At 41.9% G+C, this 25,301-nt stretch overlaps 3 protein-coding genes across 3 annotated transcripts; 1 reads left to right on the top strand and 2 right to left on the bottom strand.

The window, feature by feature from the left end:
* Window positions 1-6,456: 6,456 nt before the first annotated feature.
* On the top strand, window positions 6,457-13,558 carry LOC310854697 (uncharacterized protein; the record flags this gene model as incomplete). The annotated part of the gene is made up of 6 exons (XM_083759372.1): window positions 6,457-6,490; window positions 8,915-9,027; window positions 9,519-9,630; window positions 10,047-10,248; window positions 12,440-12,770; window positions 13,535-13,558. The coding sequence occupies 6 exons, from the start codon at window positions 6,457-6,459 to the stop codon at window positions 13,556-13,558; spliced, it is 816 nt and encodes a 271-aa protein (XP_083615498.1).
* Window positions 13,559-16,121: 2,563 nt separating this feature from the next.
* LOC310854937 (UDP-glucuronosyltransferase 2A3-like) lies at window positions 16,122-18,967 on the bottom strand. Its single transcript, XM_083759703.1, has 2 exons — window positions 18,719-18,967; window positions 16,122-17,761 (listed from the first exon to the last, which is right to left on the bottom strand). Exon 2 carries the CDS (start codon window positions 17,750-17,752, stop codon window positions 16,172-16,174), a length of 1,581 nt encoding a protein of 526 aa, XP_083615829.1. The 5' UTR covers window positions 17,753-17,761; window positions 18,719-18,967; the 3' UTR covers window positions 16,122-16,171.
* A 1,384-nt stretch (window positions 18,968-20,351) lies between these two features.
* On the bottom strand, window positions 20,352-21,892 carry LOC310854696 (UDP-glucuronosyltransferase 2B20-like; the record flags this gene model as incomplete). The annotated part of the gene is made up of 1 exon (XM_083759371.1): window positions 20,352-21,892. Exon 1 carries the CDS (start codon window positions 21,849-21,851, stop codon window positions 20,352-20,354), a length of 1,500 nt encoding a protein of 499 aa, XP_083615497.1. The 5' UTR covers window positions 21,852-21,892.
* Between the last annotated feature and the right edge of the window lie 3,409 nt (window positions 21,893-25,301).

Below are 25,301 nucleotides of genomic sequence, written 5' to 3'. Positions count from 1 at the left end.
ACTGTACGGGTGCCACCATGTTGCTCCATGGAAGGAAAGAAACATGCGCAGTTGAGACCAGGAAGTTGGACATGCATATGGCACAAATGGCCCAGCAGATGGCGTGAGGTGACTAAAGACCTTGCTGAATGTAGGGACGCTTGTATCTCACTCTTCTGCCAGCCTATATGCTGAAGCCAGCTTGGCTCAGTGCTCACCATGAACGGACTGACTGAGACAGCCGTGTCATGATCAGTGCAACTATAATATCTATATAATTTTATGTAATACAGTGGTTTTCAAACCTTTTTGTATCAAGTCCCATTATTTATTGGGCATTTTATCCATATGGACCACCATTTTTTTATGAGATGTAGCCTCTCAGACCCAAAACTTTTTCATTTAATAAGATCTTGACCACAATCTCTCCATGTACGATCATCAATACAGCATGTGTATTGATGATGGTAGCCTACTTAAGGAGAGACAACAGGCAAAAGTTGATCAAAATAACAATTATTCTACATTCTCTTGTGTAGACTTATTATGCAGATCTTAACAATAATTGAACTCTTGAGAGTTTAAAATGAAACCAAATGGACGGGTTACGCTCTCAAGAGTTAAAGATCTATAAGAGTCCATTTGGTTACCAAGCTGGAGACTACCTAGCTGAAACCCCCTCAAGGGTGCTGGTGGTCCCCAGACCAGGTTGAAAACCACTGTATTACATAAAATTATATAGATATTATAGTTGCACTGATCATGACACGGCTGTCTCAGTCAGTCCGTTCATGGTGAGCACTGAGCCAAGCTGGCTTCAGCATATAGGCTGGCAGAAGAGTGAGATACAAGCGTCCCTACATTCAGCAAGGTCTTTAGTCACCTCACGCCATCTGCTGGGCCATTTGTGCCATATGCATGTCCAACTTCCTGGTCTCAACTGCGCATGTTTCTTTCCTTCCATGGAGCAACATGGTAGCACCCGTACAGTCTTCGCTTCCTGTCCTCTTTATACAGTCCTTGTTATAAACAAGGAAGTGGTCCGGGTCTGCGACCATTTGATTGGAGGAGACAATGTAAGGAGCCCTAGGATTGGCTGAAGGCAGACCGATCTGATTGGCCAAGGAATCTGTCAATCAGAATGATTGGCACGTCAAAAAACAGCAACTTCCTACTGAGTGTGTTGGGTTTGAACTAGCACAATTCTACAAGGTACTCTACAGATAACTTGTGATTTATCCGCTGGGCCACTTAGCGGCACACAGTTCAGCTGGAATTTCCAGGCCACTTGATGTCAGTGTGGAAAGGAAAACTTCACATTAAATAGTTGAGTGGGGTTTGAACCTTCAATCTCCAGACAATGACGACAGCACCCTAACTCAGTTACCTATTGCTATCTGCAACAACAGTCTTCCTTTGCCTGTGAGTTAGAGTTTGGAGTTGGATTTTGGCTGATATGTTTTAATCCTCCAAATCATGAAGTACACATTTATGTCTTCCAAACCCATGAACTATATTATGTCTTTTTTTTATCCTTCAAAATCATGAAAAACAACATATTATAGTAAGTCTTCCGAAACTATATACAGTTTTCTGTAACTCATTTCAACTGCCGAAACCCAGGATTGAACTAGGGACGTTTAGATCTTCAGTCTAATGAGCTTCCAACTGAGCTATTTCAGCTTGTAAGTGACACATCCAGAATGTATTTTGAAATGCATTGTTAGTTCTTAAACATATACAGTTCATCCCGCAGTGAGATCAGCTTGAGAGTCATACGGTTGTCTGTACCTCATTTCTACTGCCGACTCACCATCTCCCGATCATGTGGCAGCGTTCTAACACACTGAGCCACTGGCTCCAGACAATTCACACTGCTTTTTTGTTTGTTTTCTTCTTCTGAAATTGGTCTTGAAAATAAATAATTATTTGGGGTTTGAACTCACCATCTCCCAAACATGTGGACAGTGTTCTAACACACTGAGCCACTGGCTTCAGACAATTCACACTGCTTTTTTGTTTGTTTGCTTGTAAGTGAAACATCCAGAATGTATTTTTCAATGTATTGTTAGTTCTTAAACATAAACTCATACAGTTCATCCCACAGTGAGATCAGCTTGAGAGTCATACGGTTGTCTGTACCTCATTTCAACTGCCGAATCTCAGGTTTGAACAAGGAACCTTCAGATCTACAGTCTAACTCTCTCCCAACTGAGCTATTACGGCTTGCAAGTAACACATCCAGTATTTATTTTTACATTGACTGTTACTTGTTACTTCTTAAACAAAAAAACTCATAAAGTTTTTCACCCAGTGAGATCAGCCTAAGAGTCATAGGATTTTCTGTACCTCATTTCAACTGCCGAAAGCCTGGCTTGAACCAGGGACCTTTAGACCTTCAGTCTAATGCTCTACCAACTGCGCTAATTCGGCTTGCAAGTGTCACATCCAGAATATATTTTTCAATTGATTGTTAGTTCTTAAACAAATAAACTCATACAGTTTTCCCCCAGTGAGATCAGCCTGGGAGTCATACGGTTTTCTGTACCTCATTTGACCTGCTGAAAACCGGTTCCATTTGTACACTGTCAAAGTCACTAACTTATCATCTAGTATAGATCCTCTACAACAGTGGTTCCCAAACCTTTTCTTGTCAAGGACCCCCGAATTTATACTTTATTAGCCCGTGGAACCTAACCCTAACCCGGCTATAATCCATGGTCAAAAACGATGAAAAACAAGGATTTGAAAAAAAAGACAAAATCACTTCTAGACCATGGGCTATAGTCCATGGTGTCTGAGTGATTTTCGTCCTCAAAAATGATGAAAAACGGCATGCTACAGTTCCCTAACCCTAACCCTTGATCGTAGGAGATAGTAATGTAGGACTCTACAGATCGAGTGCTATCCAGTCATAAAGTTTGAACACTTGAAGAAACTACTACAGAAAACTGGAAACACTGCCAATGTGGCGCACTGCATCCTATCCGTAGGAATGAACAATCGACAGCAGGTGACAACAGAAACAGGACGGAAGACAATGAGGGCGGACACAATTGTGGCCAGCTGGTACCCACTTAAGGCCCAATCAGATCCCAGTTCAAACCCATATAGGCAAACACAGGTGGCACACATGGTTCTGAAATAAAATGGCCCATTTGGTTAGAAACCCACATAAGCCTTATGGGCTAACACGGGTGGGCCCTTTGTGAATACTGGGTGCACGGCCCACTTGGAACCCAAGCCCATAGCCCATGTCAAAACCCAATTGGGCCCAGGTGGACATGTTAGCTGGGTAGTTCTTTGTTTTCTTCTTCTTTATTTTACTGATTAAAAACATGGAGGTAAAATAACAGATACGTATTTATACTGCATTATAATGAGTTTATAAGGCATTATATACATGACAGTCGTCTAAATATTTGCTGCGCAGAAGATCAAAGGCATGCTGTTTTCAAAGGTTAGTGAAATACTCAGCAGTGAAGCTTATTTCACTATTTCAATTATCCGCAGTCACCGTGTTAACCTTGAACCATAGCATCCCTAATCTGAGGATAATTTAGGCAAAAATAGCATATCTACAAGCTCACAACGTGAGACCATGTATAGAGCAAGTTTACTAAGTATTGACAGTATTGTTTAAGTGCATGGTTAAATCATCAATACGCATCAACACTAATGATATAGTGCTATCAAACAAGTCTATATAGCAAAGTTTAATCTGCAACACAATACATATATCATGCATATATCATGTATACTTTATAGTGGGGGTCCCTGCTTAATTTCCTTGGTTTGAAAGACGTTGAAGACCGGGTGGTTCTGTGTTCACCACACATGTAGGAAAACACTCTTCCTGGCCCAGAACCCAGTCCCAGCAGCAACGTTACGTTCAGGACCTGCCCCTCAACGACCAGGTGATGTTGTCCCACTCGTTGTATGTGTGATGATAGTTTGTAATGTAATGCATGTGATGCATGTACCAAATGTTTGGCCTGGCTTCTGCCAGACACATAGGATCAGGGACGTGCAGAGAGAAAATAGCAGATCTACAAGCTCACAGCAAGTTGCGAGCTTGCTCACAACGCTTGCTCAACAAAGCTCACAGCGCGTCGCGCTGCGACACGTTGAGAGCTTGTAGATCAGCTATTTTCGGGGCGGAACCCAGCACTCTTTAGCTAGTGGAGATGCGGTGTGTATACGACATGGTGTAGGAGCCGATCTACAATAGGCCATCACATCATGTATGTGCCATCATGCCATGTCTAACGTCCCTGTAATTAGTGTGCTTCGTCACCCTCTACAGGCATGGAAGAGAGGACATAAAGACCTGGCCATCAGAGGGCCAGGTGTAGTTGATTGGAGGTTCACAGCTTTTTACGTCTGTTTTTTGTTGCTCTACACCTCCTTCTAAATTATTCTAAATTACAGTTTATATGCCAAAAGTATTTTTATTTTGTTTTCAACCTGGATGGAATAAACCCTTTTGAGTTCATCTGGATCCCTCATTTCCCTTTTTTGGGTCATGTTTGCTGCACAAAGAGACGGAGAAAAGGGACAGCAGGAAGCTGTTTCCACATCACATGCACAACCCACTCCAGGACAGGTCCCCTCACAACCCAGACAGGCACCAGCTCCAATTATGACAACCACAGGTGGCGCTGTGGCTCCGGTCTATTCACTGACAGCAAACCCAATACCAGAGAGAGATGTTGGGGCATCAGCACCAGCAGGCACTGCCACAGGCAGAGCTGTGGATCCGGCCGTCCGGCCTCGCACTACAGCACCTGTGGCAAGCCAGATGGGCATCAGAGGTCCAGTTGAACAAGGCAACAATATCTATTCTGTCATGGAGAAACAAAACGAAATCACAGCCCTACTCATTCAACAACAATGTCTGTCTTCTATGCCCAAGAAGGAAATTCACTGGTGGCCCACTTCAATATCATACTTTTATAAAAATCCTTTGAACATAACATTGAAACCAAGAACCCAAATCCCACAGATTGTCTATATTATCTGGAACAGTATACCCAAGGACAACCAAGGGAACTTGTGAGGAGTTGCCTACACATGTCAGACAGAGGATACAGGAAGGCTAAGTCTTTACTGAAGGAGCATTTTGGCAACGAGCATAAAATCTCTACAGCCTATGTGGAGATCGGCTCTTTCATGGCCGTCAATAGAAACTGATGACACTAAAGCTCTGCAAGCATACAGTCTCTTCCTACGAGGATGTTGTAATGCCATGGAAGATGTCAACTACATGCATGAGCTTGATATGCCTTCTAATTTATTGATCATCATCAAGAAGCTGCCTTACCGCCTAAGAGACAAATAGAGAACTATGGTATGTGATTTCCAGGAGAACCACAGCCGAAGAGCAAGCTTCAAGGACATTTTTCTTGAAAAACAAGTCAAGGAACAGCAATGTCCGTGTTCACCCACCTACTGTATGTGTTGTTCACCTATGCCTATGGGTTCATGTGTTCGTTAATGTGCACCAGTATATGACTATGAGTACCAGTAGGGGCGCTGTTGTGCCAGAAACAGATAGAGGGATAGTACTGCACTGTTGCCTGCTAATGAGAGAGAGAGAGAGAGAGAGAGAGGTGGGGGGGGGGGGGGGGGGAGTTGCACCACTCAGTTCACACAGGTGTGATTTTTTTAAATATCCAAAATGAGTTAATAGCACATAGGCAGACTCTTCACATACTCTTCACATACTAGACTCTAGTATGTGAAGTACTAGACTAGATACTAGAATCTAGTATGTGAAGTACTAGACTCATACATACTAGACTCTAGTATGTGAAGTACTAGACTCAAACATACTAGACTCTAGTATGTGAAGTACTAGACTAGATACTAGAATCTAGTATGTGAAGTACTAGACTCATACATACTAGACTCTAGTATGTGAAGTACTAGACTCATACATACTAGACTCTAGTATGTGAAGTACTAGACTCAAACATACTAGAATCTAGTAGCCTATGTGAACATTTATTTCAGAATGAAATAAATGTTAAAATAAAGGCACACAAGCACGCGCACGCGTGCACGCACACACACACACACACACACACACACACACACACACACACACACACACACACACACACACACACACACACACACACACACACACACACACACACACACACACACACACACACACACACACACACACAGAATGTAATAATGTCTTTAAATCCACACACAGAAAAGGTGCCCTGCAGGCCAGTAGCGGTCAATGGGACGCATACACTGCTGGTGTCAGCATACATGGAGCACCGTCACCCAACACGACAGGTAGGCCTATGTCATGAAACTATTTCATGTTCTATTTCTAACCACCAAAAGTGTGCAGGTTTTCGCTCAGCTGATTTGGCAAATGAACTGCAGTCATGCAGCTAGTTTAATGTTTGGCCGGGATGAAAGCTTGGACACGCATGACCTTTTCATTGCACAAGAATGGCACCACTTCATCTCTGCCTCATCCTCTCAGGTCCGTATCATCGCTGTGGCACCGCGGACAGAAGCAGTGGCCTATCTTTGCCTCCTCTCATGCCAAGAAAAAGAAGAACCATGGGTCGGGAATTATAAGAGGCAACACGGTAAAGGTGGGACACTTTACTGTCAGTAAAATCTTAAGATCTACCCTTGACTGTGTCACTAGAGGTGGCCAAGTTTGCGTGGCCGGTCCCACGCTGTGGAATGCCCTGCCTCTTCCCATTCGCTTTGCGCAGTCCCTGGGTGTTTTTAAAACATAGATATAAAAAAATATAGATGCCTCACTGGCCGCTGCAGTTCATTCGAGCGACGACGTGTCTCCATTGAAGGCAGGAAGTCAAGCGGAAGTGAAACGTTTAACGTTAAAATAAACAGTAATGCAACATTTACAATATATTTTCGGGGCAAGTGGTCATGAGCTGAGGGCAAGTAGAACATGCCCAACGGGCAAGTGCCTCTGAGACCTTAGTGTCAACCCCTGCGTAGGTCGTAAAATCCAAATGTCACTTTCCCTGGATTCCTTGGGTCCATATAGGCCAAGACCATTTGTGGCAGGATAGATTTTCCGCCATTTTGACTTTTCTTCAAAACACACCTTTTGCTCTTCCACCTACAGCTTTTGTGCAAATCTCACAGCAAACGCTACACATGATCTCTGGACCTATCCGATTAAAAAAAAACATCTATCGTTCGGCTGTAATCGGCTTCCAAAGTAAATGGGAGGGGCGGCAGGGCAAATCGGAATGTCCAATCCACCCCAAATTTCATTCACATGTGAGGGTGGTTTAATCAAGGCCTGTTTTACAAAAACCCCAAAGCAATTCCATTTTAATCCACAGGGGGCGCCGCAAATGCGGGAAAATGTTTATTGCAAAGATATTTGGGGAATAAATCCGCTGTTTGTGATAGCGTCACAATAGAGACAGGACAATTCCCTCCCAATCAGTAATGTGATCTATTACATCGCATTACCCACACTGTACATAATTTGGTGTTCATATATTCAGAACGGATTTATTTTCTTTCTGAAAAAGGGCATGTGTTCAGCTGTCAGAAAAACATATTTGTGTTATATGCTGTTACTTTTAATCATAATATAAATGTATTAATTCATTCATTCATTCAAGGGTTTCACATTTCTGAGGGTGACAGCACCTTCCACTCTGACCATTTTGACTTTGAGTACGGAACATTGGCTATCCTGTGTCCCGTCCCCGCAGGCTGTGAGGTACCCTTCCAAGTTGCTGTAACTAAAGACGGTACAAAAGTCATAATGAATTACGCATTTTAACACTTGATTCAATTGAAAACTCAACTGTATTAAGCATGACATTTTATGATAAAAAAAGAAGGAGATCCAGGCTCTCAAAGTTTAAAAAGAGGAGAAGATACTTAATTGATACTCCTTTGGATTAATAAAGTATCTTCTCTTTTTAAACTTTGAGTGTCCGGATCTCCTTCTTTTCTATTTGATGTCTTATCCTGACTGATCCAGGAGCACCGGGTTGTCTCTTTGCTTATGAAATATTATGAATCGGTCTTTATAAAGCCCAGACCACACCGGTAGGGACTCCTTGAGACAAAGCCGTTTTAAGGTCAACCACACCGATGCAAACTCATTGAGTTGCATTGACCTTAAAGGTATTATGACATTATTTATAACATAATTTTAACAACATTAAAAGTCTTGGCCATGGTCCTTCAAACGTGTCTAAAAAGTTTGAACACTCAACTCCACTCCAGTATTTCTTGCCAGGAGTTTTTGTGTATGTGTAATCTGCATCCTGAAAAGCCATGGAAAAACACATTCTTTTAGCCTGTAGATGTCGGTAATTCCCCCTTTCCTGTCAACCCAAGATGCGCTTCTTTGACAACTTAGTAGGAACGTCACCGTCAAAAATAAAAGAGTCATCTAGGCCAGTTGGTATCCAGTGTAAGGACTTGTGTTGATTGACACAGCCAACAACAGAGCAGATTGATTTTTCTCTAGAAGCCATTATTAGTAAGTATTACAAAGAAACAAAGTCGCAGGTCACAATGAGGAAGCGGAGAGGAGAGGGGCGGAGAAGAGAGGGTAGGCAGGGAGCAGAGGGGAGGGGGCGGAGGTTTAGCAGGGATCTACGTATATGCCTGCCGTCCAACCAGATGAGACATTTTTGCATAATTATTCACAAAAGTCCAGACAGCAGAGAATACACTGAATGTTCAAACTTCGTTTTTTCTTGGTGAAATTGATGTCAAGAAAAGCCAAAAAAGCCAAAAAATCTACAGAAATGTGTTTTAAATGTCACAATCCCTTTAAAACGGTTTTGTCCCAAGAAAGGATAGTCCCTATACCGCTGTGGTTTGGGCTTAAAGATTGAGCTCAGAAAAAGTGGCCTATTAACAAAAGTGAATTTGTTTTTGTTTGTCCTCCCAGGCACGGTTTCAGAGCAGCTGGAGGTGTTGAACCAGGAGACGAGAAGTGACTCCTTTCCTCACAATTTCACTGTCGGCTTCTCTGCCATGTTCGGTTTCACCAACGTCCTGCAGGTACTGCTCCTCAACACCCAGCATATTCAGTGGGCTAACTGCATTGTCAAACAGTGTTGTTTTTGGCAGCAAATTATCTATTGTAGTTTAGTCATAGTCTTTGGACTGAAACTTAATTTAGTTTTTTGTCATATTTTAGTCACCTGGAATGTCTTAGTGTTAGTCTACTAAATGTCATGAGATTAAATCTACAGTTGATTTAGTCGACTAAAATGTATTTTGTATTTGCCCTCGTAATGGCTCATTTTACATTTGCTGAAAATAGCAGATCTACAAGTGAACTTGTGAACTTGGTTGACGAAATTGTCAGTATACTTAGTCATAGTTTTTGTCATCATGGCTTAGCTTTTATTTAGTTTTTATGTAGCTTTTGTCCGTGAAAAAAGGCAGTCGACGAACATTTTTCGTCATAGTATTCGACGAAAACAACACTGTTGTCAAAGCTCAGTTGACCCCTGTGAGTTATTTACAGTGTGTGGTGAACCTTTCAGCTGGTCCAGACCATGGAGATGCTGAGGCTACTGGGGGTGACCAGAGTGGTCTTCTATAAGACCAGCTGTAACGCAGATATACAGAGGATTCTGGACTATTACACACACACAGGTAAACATATACTGTACTTCTTTAAACTGATTCAGTGGAGACAGGATCCTTAAAAGGGGTTCCCCTTTTGGTGTTTTAAGCATTACGTTATACTTTAGCTTTTGAAAAATAGCAGATCTACAAGCTCATAGGGCACTGAGGGCAGCACTACGAGCTTGTAGGTCTGCTATTTTTGAAAAATCGTGAAAACGTGGCAGAAATCTTTGAATAATCTATTCTTTGACATCAAACATTTTTAACTCAAATCTTTGCTTCTGGGGGGTCCCTGGAACAACATATTTTCAGATGGGGTCGGCGGACAATTACACATTATATTTAGAAAACTGTCAGGATTTAGAAGTCATTTGTAGAATCGTCCTCGGGTCTAAATGGGTTAAGACACAATCCTTTTCTTTCTCTGTATGTCTCCCTCGAAGGTCTGGTGGAGGTGATTCCTTGGTCTTTACCCAGATTTGTGAAAATGTCTGACAGCTGGCTCCCTACACTCGGTCCTGGTCAGCTACATTACTATGGCCAGATCGCTGCTCTGAATGACTTTGTCTACAGATACATGTACCAGACACGGTATATCGCCATGCACGACGTAGATGAGCTCATACTGCCGAAGCAAGTGGACAGGTAATTATTTCAAGCCTGGAACCTATGATTCTCTGTCAAATCATATCTGAAAACCGCTAAAAAAGGGAATTTATTAAAGTCAATTAAATTCCAGACCTATAATCATCCTATATAATCCTGGCCATACATGTTGGCCTTGAATTGTTTCATAGAAATATCAAGAAATAATATTTTTTTAATTACTCAATGAAATTAAATTAAAGAAAGACGAGTTCCCTCGTTTTGGCACAGGTGGGTCCTCCTGGGTCGTGGAGAGAAGAACGAGGTCCCTCGTTCTTTTGGCATAGATTCGGTTAAGTGTTTTGATAATGTGGTTATTGTTGGATGTGCATATATATTTACGTATTCAGTTTTTGTCTCGTTGAGATAAAGACCAACACAGTTGGAGGCCTGCTCAAGAGACTGAAGGAGAGCCTGAGCGTACTCCAACGTTTGACTGATAAGCGCGATGTCATCAGCGAAGCGCGGTTTCAGTTAGGTATTTAGAAGGATGACAAGAGCTTCTCCTATAGGGTTTAGAACATAATCAATAATAAATAGAAACGCATATACATAAATAAATAAACCAGTAAGACGCCTTAATATAGGCAAGAGCGACCGCAGGGCTGAGGCTGAGCCACTCTCCCGGAATAATGTCACTTCATTATGTCAGCACTGTCATAGAAGTAAGCAGGGGGGCACATTATTATTTTTGGCTAGTACTCAAAGGAGCACCTGTACGAATCCTGCCAAAATTCGGCATAATAGCTAATAATTACAGGGGGAAAAAGCAACATAAATACTGATGGGCCGTGGATCAGTGATCCAGGAACCTTGGCCGGTAGCCTGAGTCTGGCAGTGTGCCGCGGGTTGGACTCCCGATCCCGACGGCCTTTACTGCATGTCACTCCTCCATCTCTCTCCCCCATTTCCTGTCAGCCTACTGTCTGTCCCTCTATGAAAAATAAAGGCGAAAGCCGCAAAAAAAAACATTAAAAAAATAAATGCTGATGGGCAAAATTTGAAGAAAATTAGATAAATAAAGAGTCCATTAGACCAGTGGCGTTTCCAGGAATTACATTTGGGGCAGGCAAGATGAGATATACCTGCCAGACGAGTAGGCTACAAGGCTACACGCAGCGGTCCACTAATAGTTCTCAGGTCGCTTTTTTCTCAGTGTGTGGATTTTGGCCAGGCAGAAATGGATGTGGACAGGCATCGCCTTATTTTAGATACGCCACTGCATTAGACCAGGTCGTATTTCCATGTTAGTCCATATCAGCTTGAGGTTATTCAGCTGTAGGCTATAATAGAAGACAGAGGGGGAGAAAATAAATAGATAATAATGATACCTGCTTTCTTGTAATGTCCTTTCGCTGATTAATATAGTTACAGTAATTCAATTGCTGCTCTAGTCCGGGCATGTCTCTTCTCCCTCCTGAGACGTCTCCTCTTTATAATTTGTAATTAGACTCTAAACTGCCACATGATATAATTTCGGAAAGCCATGCATTGGAGGAGCTAGCGCCCCTCAAAAAAACGAATAAATTCAACTGAAGAGGTGCCATGCGTTGACTCACTTCAGACAACATGTTTGCAAACAGATACTTGTACTGTACACAGACCAACAATCGTTAAGTTAAAGTAACTTCCTTCATTCACTTAAATATGGAATGCCGTGAGGAGAATTCCATGCTGGAAGGCTTTCTTACCTTTATTTGTAGTTGTTACGTACCGGAGGAGGTCCAGGTGTTATTTTGTGCAAAAGTGCATTATTGGCTATTTCCCCTAATATAAGCCCTCAATGGGGGTTGGGTTTTTTGTGCTTATTCGCTTATTTAGTTATTTCCATCTACTAAGTAAATCTACTCTAGTAAATTTCTATTCTAGTAAATTTCCATTTACTACATCATAAGTAGTAAAGTGTGCCGCTTGGGATACTATTTACATTATGAACAGAGGATATATACAAAACAATTGAGTGATAGAAATAAGCGAATTAGCACAACACCCCATTGAGTCATAATTATACTTCCGGCAGTCTTCCGGGTGCTTCAAAACACCACTGAGCAACTTCCACTGAAATGAATAGCGGAAAGGGGGGGGCTTATTAGTGGAAATAGCCAATAATGCGCTTTTGTACAACATAACACCTGGACCTAAGAAAGCCTTCTAGCATGGAATTCTCCTTAACATAAGAATTTCTCACCAGCTGGTCAGAGCTACTTCCACTGCTGGAGCAGAAACACGGGGAAGACTTTGGTTACAGTTTTGAGAACAACGTGTTTCATTCCACTGTCTTCACCTCACCTCCTCCTCCTCTGAGCTCCGGTGCTCATGAGCATCATGCCGGATGCTGCCCAGAGTGGCAAGGAGTATCTGGGGTCAACATCCTGGCACACCTCTTCCACGAACCACCCATTTCCCACACCACAGATTTCAACGGCTTTAAGATCATCGTAAACCCCCGGGCTGTGTTCAGACCCACCGTCCACGGCCTGCTGGACTCTAAGAAGGGGTGTGTTTGGGTCGACACCACAACGGCAATGTTATATCATACTAGGTAAGGAAAAGGATTGATGGGTTTGTACGTGTGTTCTGTATATAAATGTACTTGTACAGAAAGTGCATGCAGAAGTGGTTGATGGTGTCTCATGGGAAGAACATACAAGGGTGCCGTGTCATTAGTCAGAAGGTTCATTGTTCCGAAATTGTTCATTGTTCTCTCTCTCTCACTCTCTCTCTCCCCCTGTTCCCTATCTCTAACCCTAACCTAAACCTAACCGCAAGCACGGGAGCAAACCTAAACCTAACCGCAAGCACGGGAGCAGTGCATGTTCGGACTAACGGGACTTCGGATCTATGGGCAGTTTCCACATACAAGTGGTACTGTAGTCTGTAGCAGTATAGAATTTAAAGAGTTTATTATGATTTTTAACTGCAGTATGTTCTATCTTTTCTCTAGACCTCCATTCAAACCTTCAAACTTTTCAGAAGACCAGCTGGTGTATGATGGCCGAGTGCTCAGCTACAGCACACGTCTCATCCCTGCCGTCAATACCGTCCTAAGACAGACTGGACTCATACCACTGGATAGTGGATACTCACCATCCGTGACATGTTCCGTCTCCCTGCTGTGTTTTCTTGTGTTCCTTGTTTACTAGTCATAGACTTTTTACTTTACTCGTGTTCCTTTATTTTGTGGTTTGTTAGTGTGTCCTGGTTTCCTCTGTTGCCAAGCTGTTACCCATCTTGCCTCACCAGTCCTGTGATTGTCCAGTGTTTCCACCTGTGTTCCCTCATTCAGTCTCCCAGCCTATCCCAGTGTTGATTGTCAGTTGTGTTTACCTGTGTCTAGTTAGTCCTTTTGTTCAGAATGCTTTTATGAAGTTAGTTTGTTTGTCTCGGTTATGGTTTAGCACAGCAGTTGTAAGAATAAAGGTTGGCATAATACAGTAAAAAGGAATAGGTTGAAGCCAAAGCCCACCTTATTAATATTTATATTAGTTGTTACATAGAAAAAAGGAAACAAGAGCAAAATAAAGAAAACCCATGCTGCACGATGCTGCACTTCAATATTGTTAATATGCCAATAATGTTACATACATTTCATCACTGAGGATACGTCCCAGGTGCATCCATTTATGTGTGTATTTTGTTATAGTTCTTCTATTTATAGTGACTCATAGGAATAGACTAAGTGACAACCAGGAATAGTCTGGTGACCACCGGAGAGACGGGTGGCAGCCGGAAATTAGACGGCACCCGGGAGCAGTATGGGTTAGCGCCCCAGCCTGTGTCTTCCGTGAGGAAGAATAATGAATTGCATTTTTATAGCGCTTTTCCAAGTGCTCAAAGCGCTTTACAAAGGTTCATTCATTCATACATTGGGAGGTGAAGCGGCGAACAGTCGACGCCAGCGTCCTCACTTCCCACATTCACACACCAATGGTGGCGAGCTCACACCGACCGACTCATTGGAGGCAGTGTAGGGTTCAGTGTCTTGCCCAAGGACACTTCGACATATGGACAGGAGGAGCCGGGATTCGAACCGCCGACCCAGGGATCATTGGACGACCTGCTCTACCTCCTGAGCCACAGCCGCCACGAAGAAGCCCAACAAACCAGGTGTTACAGGTGACCTCCACTGTTCCAGAGACTGGGTAACAATGTAAGAAATGGGACCTTTTTTTAGCCTGTTACCTGACAGAATCTTAAAATACACCCTTCAAGGATCAAGAAAAAACAGGTGATGTCAAAGAATGTTTATAACGTTTTCAGCAATATTTGTATTATTGTATAGAAAAGTTGGTCAATTTGTCTCAGTAGGTCTTTTCCTCCAAAAGTTATGCTGTTTTTTTTACTTTTCGGATTTGGGTAGGATTGTGTAAGAAAGGGATAAAAAAACTAAATTCTTGCCGGTTACCTGGCAGAATCTTAAAATACACTCGTCAAGGATTCAGAAAATAACTGTTGGAACATAAAAATCCACCTAAAAATTTAGTAAACAGAGAAATATAGATGTGATCCGAACATTTTCAGCTATTTTTGTGCAGTTTTTCCCCCGAAAGTCAATTTGTGCTTGAATCTTCATAATAACATTTTTTTTTTAATTCCTTGGGTCCAAATTGTATGGAAACATGTGTTCATTTGTCCCCGTCAGTCGTTTATGTCAATAGTTAATGCCGTTTTCTCTTGTCTCTTCATTTGCATATTTAGGTAGGATATGTGTAAGAAAGGGTTAAAATGAACCCCTTGGGACATTGTTTTTTCTTGTTACCTGGCAGAATGTTAAAATAGACCCTTCAAGGATTCCGAAAAAACACGTGAACCCCCCGTTCCATTTAGACTACAGCTTTTAACCCACTTCATTTGGTTTATTACATTTGGTCTGTTCAGTAATGCATAATATGCAGAATAATTCAATATTGCAAACGTTCTTTCAAAGAGAGGCTGATATTTGAAAGTTTGTAGCGGTCTACAGTACTTGCACGCTCTGCTTGCACACTGGCCTACTTGTCTGCAACAAGCAAGTAGGCACTCGACAGAGTGCAGTTCTAGTTTATGTTGAATTTGCTAAAACATAATTTTTGGAAAAAATGAAAAACAAACATGAAATGCCCAGTCACCATGCTGCACCTGTGATGTTCCTTTTTACTGACACCAACTTTAAAATAAGAATTGAATGACTATCAATACGAAGACACTGAAAAACACACACAGGATGGAAAGAAAGGACCACGAAACAGCAACCAATGGGTGCGAAGAGGAGCAGAACCACGGGCGGGACTTGACAAAGGGTCTTCCAGACCCACAGGGACACGCCCAGGGTGCCGGGCCAGGTTCTGGCGAGCCGCCTGCTTCCGAAACGGTTGAGAAATTACAGAGTTACTGTGTCCCGTGTGTGGGAATTAGCAGACAACACTCTTTCTCTCACAAGTAAGAGTGTGGTATTCTCTCTCTCTCTCTCTCTCCCCCTGTCTCTGGAGTCTCGCATGCACGGCGCACGCTCCACATTGTAATTAGCAGGCAACAGTGCAACTCTCTCAATTTCTCCGTTTCTAGCTCAACAGTGCCACTTTGGCACCTGTTGGTACGCTAATAGGGACTAACATACAGACACCCTAAACATAGGGACAGACATTGCCGTTTCTTGGAGTGGCAAAAAGAACAAGGCAATCCATGTCCCTTGAGGCTTAATCAGGAGTTGTAGTAGCCACAGGGTAATCTAAGCGGTGGATATTGCTCTTGTCTTCATGTCTTTATGTATGTAAATTGTCTTGATCTTTGTTATGTCAAATAACTGTTCTGCATACTTGGCTGCTGTGTCGCAAGACAAATTTCAGTGTGAACTGACAATAAAGTACTATATCATATCATATGTCCCAGGGACGGATTCAGATTCAAGAGGATCCTTGGGCCAATTATCTTTTTTCCCCCACATTTAGTCAGATTTCATTTTTCTTCTAACACATACTCTGGAACATAAACATTTCACAAAGGTAGCAACGGTCAGCAGTGTAACAATGACACATACTATTAAGAACAACATGACATCTACAGAGTGGTAAGAGTACCAGGGCATTTTGTAGGAGTCTGTGCGGAGGTGAGCAGCTCCTTTGTGTCTCATAACAAACTCTATCCAGAAGAGGGCGCTGTCCAGTGGCTTCATTGGTGTGTCTCTGTGCAGCCTGGAGAGTCTCTGCATGTTCGTCCTGTAGGAAGGCTCATGGAGAACCTCCTCGATGCCTTTGAGTAATACGTCTTTGGTCATAGTAAAAATGTTAATTATCTTTGCTGCACCCCGTACTTCCATTTTAAATAGGTTATCATCTTGATCAAAAATCAATGGGAGTCCTATAATAGGAACTCCATGGTAGATGGCTTCATAAATACCATTTGTTCCCCCATGTGATATAAACGCTTTGGTCTTTGCATGTCCTAACAGGTCATTCTGTGGCATCCAGTCAACCAGTAAAGTGTTGTTGCCCAGAGTAGCTGGCCTGTCACCTTTATACCTCCAGATGACTTTCTGAGGTAGCTGGGCAAAAGCTGCAGCTATCTCATCTGCTAAGTCATGGGGAATTTCTCCAACCATACTGCCCAAAGACATGATAATGACTCCATGTTCCCCAGAACTCTGGACAAAGTCCTCCAGGTCTTGAGGAAGTGGTTTAGCAGGTTTACACTGGAACCCACCCATATAGACAACATTAGGCATGGTGGGGCGAGGGAACTCAAACACAAAGTCAACTCTCATCAGCCACAGGTCTGCTGCTTGAAACAGGGAAATGTAGTCTACACCAGGACCCAAGTAGTTTTCCAACAGACCATCATAATGTGGAGTAATATAATTTCTAATCGCAAATTCACTAAAGGCAAAATTCAATATATTGATTATTCTTTCCACAAAGTTCATTTTGTCTGATAGCTGTGCCCCTGGCAGTGGAACATAAGAAAGAGGAGAAGGTGCAATCTTTAAATGACCTTCACCGTGGCTGGTCCATCTCACATTGAAGACTAGTGGTAAACTAAGGTAGTGAGCAAATATAGTGCCGCTTGGCATCACAGGGTCAGTCAGAACCAGGTCATATTTGGCATCCTGAAGAGATTGCATCAGATCTTTGTTTTCAAACATGTATTCAAGTATTTTACAATTGGTCTGGTGCATTTCGCTAGCCTTTAGTATGTATTCCTTTTGCATCTGGAAAAGAGTCCAGGCAGATTTTTTTCCTTGCCTCAGAGTTTTCACAAGTCTAGATATGAATGTCTTGGCAAAGTCCTCATCATATACACCTTCAATGTCAATCGTGATTGAAGTGTAGAACGGTGATGTTTCCTTAATGTCCCAGCTGTCCTTTGGTCGCACAACTGAGACCTGGTGGCCCCTTGCATGCAGCTCCTCAACTATGACTTTCATGTTCACCCAGTGACTGCCCTCAAAAGGAAAAATAAGAACTTTACCACCGTGAGCAAAGGCTGAACAGAGGAAGAGGACAGCGATCCAGGTCAGGGGGAAATGCATTTCTTCACTCTAAAAGCAAATGAAGAGGACATAATACATTAATACAATGCAAATATGCATTGAAATAATACAATGCATATTTTTAAGAAATATTGTGTCAAAATAGTAGACTGAGACTTGGAATTAATTTACGACCACCAAGCTTTGTTTTGTGTGAAACCAGGGACGTATCCGACACGGGGACAACTATATTTGCTTGCAACTATATTTGAAATCTGTGTTATTCATGTCCTTACTCATGTCCTCCCCACAGAAGCTCTTATTGGCCCCCACACAAGCCCTTATAAGTTATTGGCCCTCCACATAAGCCCTTATTGGCCCCCCACACAAGCCCTTATTGGCCCTCCACATAAGCCCTTATTGGCCCCCCACACAAGCCCTTTTTGCCCCCCACACAAGCCCTTATTGGCCCCCCCAGCCCTTATTTGCCCCCCACACAAGCCCTTATTGCCCCCCCCCAGCCCCAAGCCCTTATTTGACCCTCAAATAAGCCCTTGTTTGCCCCCCCCCCCCACACACACACACACACACACACATGCCCTTATTGCCCCCCCACATAAGCCCCTATTTGCCCGCACATAAGCTCGTATTGGCCCCCCACACCACCCGCCCACACTTTCTAAAAAAGGGCAGGTGCTCAAGCCCCCCTAGCCCCCCCTCTGCACGTGCCCCTGGTCCCCTTCTGTGTGCTGTAGTGTAGTGTCCTGTCCAGCAGAGTGGCAGACCCAGAGCTATTTCTAAGGCTCTGGGCAGACCCAAATAAAATACACCACTTATACTCTGTGTGCAGTGGCAAGCTCTGAACACTTATTGCCACAGCTGGTGCAGCAACGTCCTGAATATTATTACATACCGGTATGTTCAAGGGAAAACCCAGAACCCACACACTAATGATTTCTTGCTATATCATTACAACATTTTTTCAATCAAATCTCACATAGTGTAGTGTACAGTGCTCATACTCACTCAGAACTTGGTGCAAAAATGATGTCCTCCAGTCAGTCCAGTGACCTCCACAGTCCACAAACGCTCTTCTCCTCCCGCACTCACAAGTGTTAACTTGTTTTGTGTTTAGCTTAGCATTAGCTACATTAAACTGTCGTCAACACAACTGTTGTGTGACTGACAGACTAGAAACCAGTCTAAACCTAAAACCTCCCCCGGGTTTAGTTTTTTCCTTTACAGGGCTAAACTGATACAAAACCACCCTGACAAACTGTGTGACTCGTAACTGAGATGCAACGGGATTTGACAATTTACAGAACAATTTACAGAATGTATTTAAACACTTTATTAATTATTATGTCCGTCTGTCCACTCGAGTCATTGGCTCTGGCCCCACCCCTCTCTTTCTCAGTCAGTTGGCTCTGGTGACACGTACCTCCCCCAATAACAATTCTTCGACGAAAAAAAAAAGAAAGAAAGAAAGAAAGCAACACATCTGTAGCAGGGGTTTCAAAATTGTAAACAACATTTAACAGTGTACACAACATTTTATGTTTTAGCTTTATTTTTTTCTTTATTGCTCTGTAGCCTAAAGAACTTTGAGCTGCATTTCAGAAAGGTGGTATAGCCTACATTATTATTATTATTATTACTACTGTTTTTGTAATTCAAGTTAACAACTTGGGTAGGACTTGGACTTTCATACTGTAGGCCTATGGAATTTTATCAGATAACAAAGTTGGCCAAAGGTGAGTTAATCTAGCCTGGGAATGGGATCCAGCCTGATTCACTACATTCATGGATTTATAGCCATTTATAGCCTGGCTGGATGCCATTGCTCAAAGAATCAGGCCAGACGGATATTGAAAATACAAACCATTTTTCCCCATAGTACATATTGTCTGACACCTTAAGTCAGGTTTTGATCATATAAAGTAGAGTTGTAGAGTATATAATCAGAACGTGCGGTCATCAGAACCCAGAGTTCAAAGACAAGACCACATGATTATAAGAATCAGAGTCCAGAGTTAAGATATTGTGCAGGCCTATGAGATGGATTTTGAAAAATCTCAAGGTTTTGACTTTAAAACTGTGAATACTGGAAGGATACTGTCAATGTGTAAGCATTGGCAATAACTACTGACCTTACAATGCACTTAAACATTGTCATATCATGTATGCAAATAATTGTCATGATTTATTATTGTCACCGTGTGTGGAAGGCAGGCATGTCAAGTCCGGTGTAAAACAGTTAATACAACACGAGAAACATACATGTGGAGAGACAGACAAAGAGGGAAACAGAACGTGACAGTTATCAACTGTTATCTAATAATTAAGACAAGCATAGTTTCCCTGATTGCCTTGCTGTACAATCAACCTGTATTTGGCAGGGACTATAACTGATGGTTATAGGCCATATAATACACAAATACATTTTTGATTAGGCTATTTGAAAAGAGCAAATAATATGTTATGGCACTGGAGGGATATTTTTAGAACAATGTCCAACACAAAATAAACAAGACAGAAAATAATCCAATAAAATTTTCTAACATAACTTGTTTTCTGTGTTTATTGTACCATAATTCTACATTGCCTTGCAGTATTATTTACTGTATTATTATGATTGAGAAAACATGATATTTCACCATCATTCTTTTTTCTTTTTTCTTTTTAAGCATTTCTTAACACAGAAATATTGGACACATGCAATGAAGAGAGAAGTAACCACTGCAACAGCTGCCAGCAAAGTCACAACCACATCAACAGAGTGGTAAGAGTACCAGGGCATTTTGTATGAGTCTGTGCAGAGGTGAGCAGCTCCTTTGTGTCTTATAACAAACTCTATCCAGAAGAGGGCGCTGTCCAGCGGCTTCATTGGTGTGTCTCTGTGCAGCCTGGAGAGTCTCTGCATGTTTGTCCTGTAGGAAGGCTCATGGAGAACCTCCTGTAATGCTTCAAAAAAGTTGTTATCTTTGTCCACTCTAGCCATAGTTAGGATCTTAGCTGCTCCTCTCTCTTTGAGACGCCGGAGGTTGTCATGTTGGTCAAAAAATAAAGGTAGACCCAGAATAGGGACTCCGTGATATATGGCTTCTTGAACTCCATTTGTACCTCCATGAGCCACAAATAGCTTTATCTTTGGGTGCCCTAAAAGATCATTTTGTGGCATCCAGTCAACCAGTAAAGTGTTGTTGCCCAGAGTAGCTGGCCGGTCACCTTTATGCTTCCAGATGACTTTCTGAGGTAGTTGGGCAAAAGCTGCAGCTATCTCATCTGCTAAGTCATGGGGAATTTCTCCAACCATAGTCCCCAAAGACATGATAATGACTCCATGTTCCCCAGAACTCTGGACAAAGTCCTCCAGGTCTTGAGGAAGAGGTTTAGCAGGTTTACACTGGAACCCACCCATATAGACAACATTAGGCATGGTGGGGCGAGGGAACTCAAACACAAAATCAACTCTCATCAGCCACAGATCAGCCCCCTGTAATAACTCAGTAAAGTCTACGCCTGGGCCAAAGATTTCATTGCAGACTGATTGATATTGAGGCAGAATTAAGAAAATATTCTGAACTTGCCAAAGAGAGTAGAAAACTAGATTTTTTACTCTGTCAATGAAAGTCATTTTGTCTGATAGTCCTGAGCCCGTCATTGGAACATATGATAAAGGTGAGGGTGCAATGGCAAGATGTCCTTCACCACTAGTTATCCACCGGACATTATAAACTAATGGTAGCTTAAGGTAGTGAGCCAATATTATACCTGCACCCCATGCCGGGTCAGTGAGAACCATGTCGTACTTAGTCTCCTTAAGGATAACCATTAAATCAGTGTTTTTTAACATGGTAGTGGCCATTTTGCACACCATTCTATGGTTGTTAAACATTGCATTAAACATCTCCACCTGCAAATTTACAAAGTTTAACAATGAGCCCTCTCCCCTCTCGATAGTCATTAGATTCCTAAGGATTGGATTAACAAAGTCAGGATCAAATGCTTCAGTGACAGGAATGGTGATCACGTTGTAATATGGAGAATTCTCTTTGACGTACCAGCTCCTTGTGGTCCGTACCACCGTAATATAGTGTCCCTGGGAGTGAAGAGCTTTGATGAAGATGTTCATGTTCACCCAGTGGCTTCCTTCCATAGGAACAATCAGAATCTTGCCTCCTTGACATAGTCTCCATGGCAGAAACAGAACTGATAGTAAAAGATATGAGCCCAGGCTACCAAGAAATACTTTCATCTTGAAGCTGAAAAAATGAAATAAAAACAGGTTACAATGTGAATCAACAGTTCTGTGCAGAGGACAGCGGTGTGGTTTGCTCTTCAAGCAACTGAACAGATGCAAAGGTGGTCTCAGGTTTCCTACCCCCCTGAAGTCTAAAGTGGTCAACATGTCCAAATAAGGTAGTGGTCACCAGGAAGCACAGAAAGAACAGTTTGGCATGCTTAATGCAAGCCAGATCTTTAGGGTCCCTCCTGCAGCTGCCCATGCATCGTGTCTAAACATGTCTGTCTCTCACCCATGAGAGATACAGGATTACACTCTAGTTTAAAATATGGTTATTTATGCTATATTAATGTGAATTGTGATTCCAGATACCACAACAACCCACAATGGAAGACTATGGTTGAAGTATTTTGTTTATTCCAGTGTTACTTTAGTTTAGATGGTTAGAAGTTTAACTTTGATAACATTACATTGCATTAATCTATTAAGCTTGAATGTCAACATACCTGTTTTGTTTTGCATCAAGAAGTCACACTTATTTCTTAGGCATTGGTGTCAAACCCTTTTTTGAAATGTTTGAATGTGAACTGTAGCTGTAAGCTCCAGCCAAGCAAACATGAGGATTATACATTAACTCTTTCTTGAGCTTGTTTTTTCCATATTTAAAGTGATATTTCACTTTTGACATCTGCTTCACCTGAACAATTAATGAAAATAAAAACACTATATGCATCCATGCCATTTTGGTCGGAAATAACTTAATTGGGCCACTTCACTACTTATATTCATTTTATCAGACATAAGCTCATAGTAACTTCGAATCACATGTCATTGGTTCTGGTGACTGATATTGTCCTATGTTGCGAGGCGCCGTTATTTTCCACAATCATTTCTTTCATTTACATTATATAATTTTATTTAAAGAAAACAAAAACAGCGCCCACTGGCCAAGTGGTCCAGGTACAAGCCACATATAGACTTGATCGTTCATGACGATCTTTGCGGCATGTCTCTCTCCCTCTTTCCTGTCCACCTTCACTTGATACTATCAATAAAGGCAGAATAGCCAAAAACAAATCTTAAAAATGTTAGGAGGACAATATCAGTCACCAGAACCTGCGTTTTCAATGAGTCTAACATGATTAGAGTTTGATGTTACAATGGGTCTTTATAGGAAAGGGGCGTCTGATCAAATTCATCTAAATGTTGAATACAGCTGTCTGTGAACACAAAAGCCTGAGTAGACCTGAAATGACCCCAGAAATCTGTTATAGTGAAATGCCTCTAAGTGTCACAAGAATGCAGGTACTTAGACTTAGAGGAGGGCAGGAATGGTACCACTAGACTAAAGTACACTTTACACTAGTGGTGGTGGGGGGGGGGGGTGTCATCTGAAATAACTTCACAACGACATGTGTTCAGTCATTAGAACTTTACTGTAAAAAAGGAGAAAGAAAGAAAAAAAATCTATCCAAAAGTAGTTTTTCAGTAACAGTCTTATATATGAAGACATGAAATAAATAAAATGAAAATCATAGAGAACCTCCCAGCCATTTTATGCACAAAACATTTTAGCATGTATCCAGGCAGCACTCCTCTCCACTTACAATACACAAAATAAAATGTGTTAAAGGATGTGTCTGTGGATAAAAGGCTATTGTGTCATTAACATTAAGTGTAAGTAATGTATTCATATGGCCCAGCTATGGCCCAACATGGGTTAGACAAACCTCTCCACCAATAGTTTTCCTATATGATAAAACATTGTTTTAAAAGAGAAACGCACATATTTCCCCAGTGCATACGGCAGGCCTTGTTGACGGATTTGGACGAGATTTTGAAGGTCTGGTTCCAAAAATGAACCAGTATTTAATGTGTAAAATCCATGATATTTACATTGGAATGAATGAGCCCGGCTGAAAGTGTCCAAGTGGGAGTGTCTTAAGTGGGAGAGCCCGGGGCTTTGCCAGAGTGCTCTGAACATGTTAAAATGTTCTAGGTAAGATAAGATATTAAAATAAGCCCTACCTCAAAACATTACATACGTTAAGATTTTCTAACTAACTAAAAGCATGCATTTGAGTGTTACCAGAAACAAAAACTGAAGAGAAAAAAAGGCATTCCATTATAAAAACAAGAGTCACTTTGAAGAATATCATGTGTGTATCAAATAATTAATTTAATAATCAGTGTTACCCCCTCCCACCACCCAAACAACAATAAATGTTTGCGTCTCAATGATGAGGGCAAATAAAATCAGTTTCATGAACATCACACCCTGTGGTTGTGTAGCCTCGGTCCCAGGCTTACTTATCTGCGAAAAGAAAAGCCTGGTCACAACGTAAGGCAGAGAAGCCACCGGCGGATGTATCGTCCGGAACATCCGTCGGATGCATTTCCCCCCGGGTACGATATTTTCCCGACCAATCACAACACTTGTTTCATTCGCGGAGAATGCAAACTGATTTGTAAAGCATCAACGTCCTTTCCTTTGGGCGATACTTCCGCTAAAATCCTGCAACTTCCTAAAACAAAGGATAGCCTCTACAGCGTCGGTCTTGCCCAGGGTGGTGGTTGTGAGGGATCTGAAGTGAGGATGCAAAGCAGGACTAATTTATACTTTAGTTCTAAGCTACGTACTATAGCTGGATCTACAAGCTCATCATAATAATTATAATTATAGCGTGACTCGTGAGCTTGTAGATGGGCTATTATCTGTGATGACACTGGCTTGCAACCAAGTATAAATCAAACGACACAGGCTCGGACAACACAATAGGTGTGTTGGCGGGGGACAATACAACATTCAACAAATCATCAGATGTTGCTCAAACTAAAAACAAATAAAAAGCTTTCATAACAATAATAACAACCTTACCTAAGTAACCTAAGTCTTTGCTTTATTGTAACATAACTGCCAAAGCCAGACAAGAATTCAAGGATTGTAAAATTATGACTTATTACCTACACTTTGAATCAACGTCTCTCAAAACTGCACCATGCTACCATTTCACGAGAACGAGAAGAAGTCAAATTTCTATACAGCTTGATATCACTGTACACACATCTGATTAACTGGCTCCATAGTCCAGTATAATTCATATAATACCAGCCCTCCTGATACAGGGAGGATGCCCTCAGTAAACCACTTTGAGCCAGAAAGCCAAAGTAGCCATCACTAACCCATCAAAAGAGGCCAGAGGGGAGGCACTCTCAAGTCTCAGAAGACTGGAGCAGCCAAACCTTTGGCCAAAACCACTTTGACCAGGAAAGTAGCCATCACAAACCTTTCAAAGGTGTCAGACTTGAGACTGTATGTAAACTATATTTCAACAATAAGTGTCCTGTCCATCCATACACCCA

Source organism: Protomyctophum parallelum (assembly GCF_964188405.1).
Source record: "Protomyctophum parallelum genome assembly, chromosome: 2".
In the NCBI taxonomy this organism is placed as follows: Eukaryota; Metazoa; Chordata; class Actinopteri; order Myctophiformes; family Myctophidae; genus Protomyctophum; species Protomyctophum parallelum.
This window is presented reverse-complemented; position numbering and strand designations above follow the sequence as displayed.

Bases quoted from the DNA above. Each gene is read 5' to 3' on its own strand.
- LOC310854937 (XM_083759703.1), bottom strand. From the start codon at position 17,752: ATGCATTTCCCCCTGACCTGGATCGCTGTCCTCTTCCTCTGTTCAGCC.